Below are 9,572 nucleotides of genomic sequence, written 5' to 3' on the forward strand. Positions count from 1 at the left end.
GAGGATAGAGTTAAGCACATTATATCTAAATCAACTTAGATAAAAAAAAAAAATCAACTTAGATATAATACAATAAATGTCAATCATGAAGTCTAAGCAATTAATCATCTCAAAAACACAATGCCAGAGTTCTGGTTTGTGCTTGGCTGCTAGATTTCATACATCTTCATTCACTTCAAATCATCACTTCAAATCAAACGTGATCTTTCCCCTTTCTTGGCTTATGTTTTTTGGTATGCAATTTCGTTTAATGTTTCAAGATGATTCTACAAAGGACTTTTCCCCTAATCAGCAATACCATGATGGCCTATCATGTATTGCTCATTTGAAGAGACCTAATTTTCTCTCTTAATGTTTTTAGAATTAGATTATTCATTGGGTTTTTGATAGGGACCATGTAGTCTCCAACAATTAGGGAAAAGTAAATGGTTGCTGACCCACATAGTGTTCTTTCTTTATCTAATTGTTCTCTCTTTCCTCGATTGGCTATTTTTGTAGGTTTCACATAGTGATTTTGAATAACGGACATGCACCTGGTTTGTGAGATATAGGTGCTTCATCTTGTTATTAGATTGTGTGGAGTGAATAGTGAAAGACTCAAAGATTAGTGATGGTGCTTTAAATTTGAGTAATGCTATGATTTCACTTTTGGATTGGCAGTGACAGTAAAAGTGACAGTTCTGCATTCATAAATCACATCTCATATCTAATAAATGACAGAATACCATGTATATTATTTAAAAAATGCCTTAAAGAATTCTCTAAGCCTTAAAATAAATTGCCTAATGTCATCTTGGCTGGTATTGGAAGATGTGGTTGGTTGTTCAGCAGTAGTAATTTGAGTAGTGGTTGAAATACTACTCTGGGTTGTGGGTACAGCTGTAGTTTCAGGTGCAAGAGTGGTTGGGGAAGGACTAGGTGTGGTGTTAGGTGGAGGTGTGTTTTCACGTAAGGGTGTGGAAGGTTGTGGTGCTGATGTGGTTGGGGAAGGTGTTTTGGATGTAGTTGGAGGATTTGTTACGGAAGTGGTAGAATTTTTTTTTATTGTAGGTATGATGGTAGGATTTTGAGCAGGTACAGTTGGGTGTGCAGTGGAAAATGTATAATTCAGAGATGGGACTTGGGTGGTAGCCTCTGTGGTGTTGTTGACCCTGGTGTCATTTTTAATTGGAGGGTGAGGTGGTCTGGGAGGTGGAGGCCTGGGTCTTCTAGGATGGGTAGGCCTTTGAAGTGATGGATACCGGCGAGATGGGTATCTGTGAAGAGATGGTGATTTGTGACCAACTCTTTGTTGATGTTGTTCCACATGCCTTCTATGACCTTCACTGAGCTGCAGAAGAGAAAGAAAGTGTAAGGACTGAAAAGGGATAAATCCTTAAGAGACAAATCCTGATTTATTAGCTAGAAGATTATTGCTGACCATGTGAAGGACAGTATTAGTGGAGTATAGAGATAGAAACCAAATTTCGGTGAGTCGAGTGATTATCTGCCTAATTTCACTAAGTTTCAAGAAAGGCTTGCTATTGGAGAGTTTTCTTTTGTCAAATGTTTACTTCCTAGCTGGTCGAGATGGATATATTCCTGTGAGCTTGAGCCTTAAGCATTAGCTACATCTGCTTTTTTGTGCTTGCAGTTTCTCTCTTCTCCCTCTGGTGGAAAATGGTCAAGTCACTCCCAAACACCTGAGAAAAAGGGTTTCTGCTTGCTGCACCCTGTTTACAAAACTTCAGTCACAGATATTCAGTTGAGATCCAGGGGCCCTTTCTTTTTCTTTTTCCCTTTACCAAAAATACTTCTTGTCTACTATCTAATTAGTGAATACTAAAAGGAGCCCTTTCTGAATCACATTTCCCTTATCCCTAATCATCAAAAAACAAAATAAAACAAACAAAATAACCACAAAAACCCAAGCAACCAACTTACCAAACAGATAAAATTCGCTACCTCAGCTTCACATCCTCCATGTCCCAGGAAAACTAGCTTTCTGACTTTACAAATTGGAGAAAAGATTTTGGTCTGATTCTAGCCCAGAGTGACCCATGCTAGGCTCCTTCTCTCTCTTTTTTTGTAAAACAGCTTTATTAAGGTATAATTCCTATACTATACAATTCACCCATTTAAAGCATACCATTCCCTCATTTTTAGTACATTCACAGATATGTGCAACAATTTCTACAGTCTATTTTAGAACATTCTCATCACCTCAAAAGAAAACGAAGTATGTACTGATATTGGTGAAGGTTTCAGTCTTAAGAAAACATATCTTGGGCGTTCTCAAATCAGAGAGTGTTCCCAGGGAAAGGACTAGCTGCTATTCTTTAAAATATAATAATCCATAAAGATACAGAGCTACATCAAGATGAGACTGGAAGGAACAGTACTGATACAGTTCAACTGTACATCTGTTACTTGATCTTTTCCCAATATGCCTCCCAATGACTGTCAAATCTATACCTGACAATCTCTTCTGACCAGAAAGTCACTGCCATATCTCCCAAGTTGGCCTCGTACTGAGTTCTTCCTGATACTGAATGAAGATTTCTTTCTTTGGATTCCCATTCTTTGGTCCTAATTCTGTGCTTTGGCCAATCCCAGAGCCCTTCAAATTTTCAAAATACCTTTCATGCCTTCTGGGTCTTCAATTCTGCAAGATTAACATCCTTAGTTTCTTCAGCTATTGCTTACAGTATTTGAATTTGAGTACTATCACTGCTATTTTCTTATCTGTAAACACACTGCAGTTTTTTTTATATCCTTTTTTCTGAATTCTATTTCATGATAAAATTTTAAGTGATCAATTTAAATTGGAGAAAAGAAATATTAACATAAGGATAAAAGGGCACACCCCAAAGTCCTAAACAAGGGTATATGAAATTTTTCCTCCTGATAAATTCATAGAAACTCTTTGTTGTTGTTAGGTGCGGTCCAGTTGGTTCCGACTCATAGTAACCCTATGTACAACAGAACGAAACACTGCCTGTTCTGCACCATCCTCCCAATCTTTGTTATGTTTGAGCCCATTGTTGCAGCCACTGTGTCAATCCATCTCATTGAGGGTCTTCCTCCTTTTCAATGACCCTCTATGCAGAAACTCTTTGTACACCACCAAATGGATAAATCATTCCAATCCAACATTTAAAGTTCTTTTCAGAGACAGAATGTAGAGCAAATAAAAGCAGATTAGTAGAGTTGTATAGCTAATAACTTCCTCAGACACTAACATAAAAAAAAACAAAAACCAAACCTGTTGCCCTTGTGTCAATTCTAACTAATAGCAACCCTATAGGACAGAGTAGAACTGCCCCACAGGGTTTCCAAGGAGCAGTTGGTGGATACTAATTGCCAACCTTTTGGTTAGCAGCCAAGCTCTTAACTGCTGTGCCACCAGGGCTCCAGACTCAAAGGTAGTTTAGGAAATCATTACTTGTTTTAAAAAATTAAATCATCCAGGAATATTCAATTACTAACTGAGAAAATAAATAAATTGAAGTAATGGGTTCTGGTCCATATAACTTCAATGTTTTTGCATTAATCTCTGAACTCGGCATGCTCCTCCTCATCGTGAAAACTCTCAGGAGATTTTCTCCATTAGAGGTCAGTAGTTTTCTAATTTAAAACAAACAGGTTACTTTTTTCAAGCAAATGGATCTCTGGAAGCTCAGTATGGAATCCAAATAATCACAGAACTACTCTGATCAAAGCAGGTGTGGGGACCTCAGATTCCACCAGCTCAGCCACCCCCTCTTGCTAGTGGTCTCTGAGGTTGCTGTGAAGAACCTCCAGATCTTAGATGAACATGATTGAAACACAGAACAGATGGATTCTGTCCTGGGCCTGCCATTAGACAACCAGGTGATTTTGGGCAACCCACTTAATCTCACTGGATTTCATTTTGCTCATTGGTGAAATGAGAGATTCAGATTAAATTAAATTAAATCCAAGGTCTGATTTTATGACTTATGCTTCGATCTTGAAATAGTTAAACCTGTCCTCTCCTTAATTAGGATGATTAGTTTCATGAGAACAGGGGTTTTGTTTTGCTCATTTCTGTATTAACTAACACCTAGAACTACACCTGGCACAGAGTAGACACTCATTAGATAGTTACTGAATAAACCTATGCATGGAATTGATCATAAAGAAACTTGCTTCTCATTGAACAAAATCTTAACATTTCAAAATGCTTATTAGGATATCAAAATGTTTTCAGCTTTTTTAATTTATGGTGGCCAAATTAATACCTATGGCATTTTGTTAAGAAAGCAAATTAATTGAAAACCTATTAATATGAATGGTTGCTTAATGTAGAACATGTATCAAATGGTCAGTTTGACTTCCTTACTGAAAAACATATTGAGTATTAATACTGGCAGTTACAGATGGCCTTAACAAAACTTGTTGATTGGAACTGGGTTTGGGGATGTTTGAGAGGGGGAGGAATTGAAAATACCTCTAAGGTTTTGAGCTTAGATAATTGAAGTATAGAAATGTTTTCAGAAAATACAGATAAATCAGGAAGAGCATATTAGAGGTGTCAATTCTTGCCTGCCTGTTCACAACTTTCGCTTATTTTTAATGTGGGTTTAAGATTGCTTACTTAGCACACTCACTTTATGTTAAACCCTATTCTAAGTAGTTTACAAATATGAACTTATTTAAATTCCTTAATAGCACCAGGAGGTAGGGACTATAATTATCACCACTATACAGATGATGAAACTGAGTCCCAGAGAGGTTAAATAACTTTTAGAAGAACGTGTCTCCATGTGTATATCTAACTGAAAAGGGGAAAGGAAAAGAAAAAGAAGTAGGGACTATAATTATCACCACTATACAGATGATGAAACTGAGTCCCAGAGAGGTTAAATAACTTTTAGAAGAACGTGTCTCCATGTGTATATCTAACTGAAAAGGGGAAAGGAAAAGAAAAAGAAGTAAGGAGAGAAGAAAGTGACTGGGAGACAAGGAAGGGAGGGAGGGGACAGAGAAACATGCCACATGGAGCAGGAAGGGAGGGCTGGGGGAAGCAGAGGACAACTTGAGGAATGCCAAATTTTGGGAGTTGGAAGAGGTGTTAAAAATAGGCAGTGAAAGATAAAGAGAGAATCAGTCTGAAAGGAAGAAGACTAGAAGAGTGCAATGTTAAAATTGCATTTACTTGAAATTAGAAAACACACTAAATTTCTTTATGTCAGGTTACGTTTTTATGACCTTTTGAAAATCTGTAGTCCTCTTCCAAAGAGAAAGGAGACAGTATGTTTTACCAATGTTATATTTAATGGAGCTCCTTATCTGACCGCAGAATACATCCCCTCAATCTTTTTATGGACCAGACTATCTGCTCCCTGAAATCACTCCACAAAAGCAGAACGGATAGTTGCTGGAGCTCCAGGGCTTGTTTCCTCTGGCTGTGGGTTGGCACCTGTCTTTGGGACATTCAGGCATTTTATCAGGTGAAGGTATTCTTGGGCTACCTTGCCATATTCAAGTTCTTGTGAAATTCTTACTCTCACAAAAAGCTTTTTGAGATGTGGCCAGTTTGAAAAGTCTTATTTACCCTTAGCATACAGAACAGATAATTCTTTAGGTGTCTGGATTTGTGGGAAGATTTTTTTTTTTCATAAAGGGTTTTCTTAAAATATCAACCCTTTTTTGGTTGCTTCATGATAACACAAAAATTTTTATTGCTTGACACATCACTTCTTTCAATCTAGAGGTGTTTGGTAATCAGGAGTTCCTTATTAAGTTGTAAATATCCTTATGCATATTTAGACCTTAAATCCTTATCAAAAACCCATAAAAACCTGTTGCTGTTGAGTTGATTCTGACTCGTAGTGATTCTGTAGGACATAGTGCCCTATTGGGTTTCCAAGGCTGTAAATATTTACGGAAGCAGGCTGCCACGTTTTTCTCTTGTGCAACAGCTGCTGGGTTCGAACCCACCAACCTTCCTGTTAGCAACGGAGTACTTAACCACTGCACCACCAGGGCTTCTTAAATCCTTATCAATTAGCATGTAAATAAGTATTACAATAACCTTATAATTCTTAAACTGTGCTTTACAGTTTATAACTACGTGTGTTCTCATTTATGCTCAATTATCTTGTGAAGCATATATTGTTACTACTATTTTATAAATGGGGAAAATGGAGCCCTGTAAATAGATGATAACTGCTCAAGATTCATCTGAATGGTCACTGATGGAGATGATCTTAAAACCACATCTTCTGACCCCAAATTAAGTGCTCTTTCTGCTACAATCACAGAAGTTAGCACTATGCTCCAGAAAAAAAAGTGTAAGGATGGTTTTGGGTGGGGGGGATAGGATGTGATATTTAACAAATTATATATAACATTTGGAAGAATGGGAATTTCAGAACACTTAATTGTGCTCATGAGGAACCTATGTATGGATCAAGAGGCAGTCTTTCAAACTGAACAAGGGGTTACTGCATGGTTTAAGGTTTGGAAAGATGTGTGTCAGGGTTGTATCCTTTCACCATATCTATACAATCTGTATGCTGAGCAAAAAATCCGAGAAGCTAGACTATATGAAGAAGAACGGGACATCAGGATTGAAGGAATGTTCATTAACAACCTGTGTTACACAGATGACACAACCTTGCTTGTTGAAAGTGAAGAGGCCTTGAAGCACTTACTGATGAAGATAAAAGACTACAGCCTTCAGTATGGATTACACCTCAACATAAAGAAACCAAAATCCTCACAACAGGAACAGTAAGCAACATCATGATAAAAGGAGAAAAGAATGATGTTGTCAAGGATTTCATTTTACTTGGATCCACAATCAGCATCCATGGAAACAGCAGTCAAGAAAGCAAATGACACATTGCATTGAGCAAATCTGCTGCAAAAGACCTCTTTAAAGTGTTGAAGAGCAAATATGTCGCCTTGAAGGTGTGCCTGATCCAAACCATGGTATTTTCAATTTCCTCATATGCATGTGAAAGCTGAACAATGAATAAGGAAGATCGAAGAAAAATTGTGGTGTTGGTGAAGAATATTAAATACATCATGTACTGCCAGAAGAACAAACAAATCTGTTTTGGAAGAAGTACAACCAGAATGCTCCTTGGAAGCAAGGATGGCGAGACTACATCTCACATACTTTGGACATGTTATCAGGAGGGATCAGCCCCTGGAGAAGGACATCACGCTTGGTAAAGTAGAGGGCCAGCGAAAAAGAAGAATACCCCCAACGAGATGGACTGGAGCGGGGGCTGCCACAATGGGCTCAATCATAACAACAATTGTTAGGATGACGCAGGACTGGGCAGTGTTTCGTCCTGTTGTACATAGAGTCACTATGAGTTGGAACTGACTCAACAGCACCTAATAACAGCAACAATAGGATGTGGTAAGTGGGTAATATGAATGCTTTCCAGAATAAATTCTATCCTTTTTATCAGCCATAATATTATGAGGGTACCCAGGCTCCTTCAATAAATGTACATTCCACATCTTGACAGTCCTTTCAAATCCATCAAAATGAAAGTGAATAAACACAATAGGAATATAACCTTAATATAAATATGGTTATTAATATGTCACATTGGATCACTATTAATTTTAATCTTCCTCTCCCAGTAGGCTCTGACTCAATTAAACCCAGGGTCCACTTTGTAATCTCTTCTTCGTTTCAGAAACTATACTCTCTTGACCACTTGCTCCCAGTCTCGTTTTTTTGTTTCTCCATTTTCTCTATGCATATCCAAACTTTCTACTTTCTTGCTGTAGATGATCTTGTAAGGGCCTAGGACTTCAAATACATCACCCCTTGACTACTTTTTGAATTCCAGACAATGTATATCCAACTGCCTTCTTGACATTTCCATGTAGAAGTCTAACAGCCATCTCAAATTTAACATGTCTATAGCTCTTTTGTTTGTTTGTTTCTTTTACTTCTCATCCAACCCAGAATAGGTACAGTAGACTCAATTGTCAAAATATTTCCTCAATCCACCTCATTTTTTGTCTTAACTGTTAACTCATAGTGCAAGACATCATTATCTTTATTTGGACACTGCCATAGCCTCATAACTGGTCTCTTTATTTTGTCCTGGGACTTCTTAACGTACTTTGAGTAGAATCCAGATTCCACACCAAAGTCTACAAGGCCCTGTGTAATCTGTCTCATGCATCTCTGTCAGATCTCATCATACTTCATTATGAAATTGGCACCAAACCAAAAAAAAGCCAAAGCCATTGCCATTGAATCCATTGCAACTCATACTGATCCTATAGGACAGAGTAAAACTGCCTGTAGGGTTTCCAAGGAGTGGCTGGTGGATTCAAACTGCTAACCTTTTGTTTAGCAGCTGAGCTCTTAACCGCTATGCCACCAGGACTCCAAAGTTGATACACACACACAAAAAAAAAAACCAAACCCAGTGCCGGTGAGTCGATTCTGACTCATAGCGACCCTATAGGACAGAGTAGAACTGCCCCATAGAGTTTCCAAGGAGCGCCTGGTGGATTAGAACTGCTGATCCTTTGGGTAGCAGCCATAGCACTTAACCACTATGCCACCAGCGTTTCCAAAGCTGATATTGTACTCTATAAATATGGATTAAATGAAATGAATTACTTCCCATGCTTTGTCTTTTTTCTTATGTTTTACCAAAAATAAAAAAAAATGTCAGGCTTCTTGGAAATAGGAATTGCATGTTAAACTTTTGAAGTCTCAATTAGATATACACACTAAAGGTCTGCCGGTGATATAGCAGGATAAGGTATTTGCGTGGATACTTACTGAGAAGCAAACAGTTAGTGCACAGATGCACATTAGCAGTGGCAGAGTTTTCATCTTTTTCTTTAGTTCCTGGGAAAAGCAGAAATGTGGCTTGTAATTAGTTATGATATTGTGGGTAAGGGATGCATTTTGGTAAAGAACTTACTTTTGTTAGAAAGTACAGTTTAAAAAAGGTCAATGGTTTCTGAAAAATACGTATGCATTTGCATTCAATAGTGGTGAGGCAAAATTGCTGTAAGGCTGAAATATTCATTCAGAGAGACAGCAATGGAGGAGAAGCGAGAGTTTTTCTTATAACTCTTTTGTAGTGTGGGCAGCTTCCATTGGTACTAAGGTTTCCAAGGAAGAACAGGCCCTTAGGAAGCTCAGCAATAAGAAAAGAAATAATTATTGTCATGTTTCTATTCTAATTCTGAAAGGCTTCCTCTTTAACAAATGAATACATAAACTACCTAGTGTTTACTGTACATGGGTTTTGTAGAGGTTCCATGATATTCTTTTAGGCAGAGAAGATTTTCCTTGACTCTGCGTTAAGAGGCTGTTACTTAGGGCAAAGAACTATATTAAATAGATTCTTCCCCAAACTTCATTCTACAGAAGATTTTGACATCTGATGTCTTTTTTCTAAATCCCTAAAGGATAAGAATTATGTTTTATTCATTTTTGTACCATCGTGCCAAGTACAGTGTCTGGTACATAGCACAGACTTAATTTTTTTTTTTCTTTTAAATAACTAGTTCTAAAAGATAATTCTACTCTTAGTTAAAGGTTATAAGAAGAGAGTAAGGGAAGCATGTGA

General features: G+C 37.6%; 1 protein-coding gene across 1 annotated transcript; it reads right to left on the reverse strand.

Moving 5' to 3' along the window:
* Positions 1-494: 494 nt before the first annotated feature.
* Positions 495-8,827, reverse strand: MUC7 (mucin 7, secreted). Its single transcript, XM_064286307.1, has 2 exons — positions 8,774-8,827; positions 495-1,330 (listed from the first exon to the last, which is right to left on the reverse strand). The coding sequence occupies exons 1-2, from the start codon at positions 8,825-8,827 to the stop codon at positions 734-736; spliced, it is 651 nt and encodes a 216-aa protein (XP_064142377.1). The 3' UTR covers positions 495-733.
* Positions 8,828-9,572: the final 745 nt, after the last annotated feature.

This window comes from Loxodonta africana, chromosome 5, assembly GCF_030014295.1.
Source record: "Loxodonta africana isolate mLoxAfr1 chromosome 5, mLoxAfr1.hap2, whole genome shotgun sequence".
Lineage (NCBI taxonomy): Eukaryota > Metazoa > Chordata > Mammalia > Proboscidea > Elephantidae > Loxodonta > Loxodonta africana.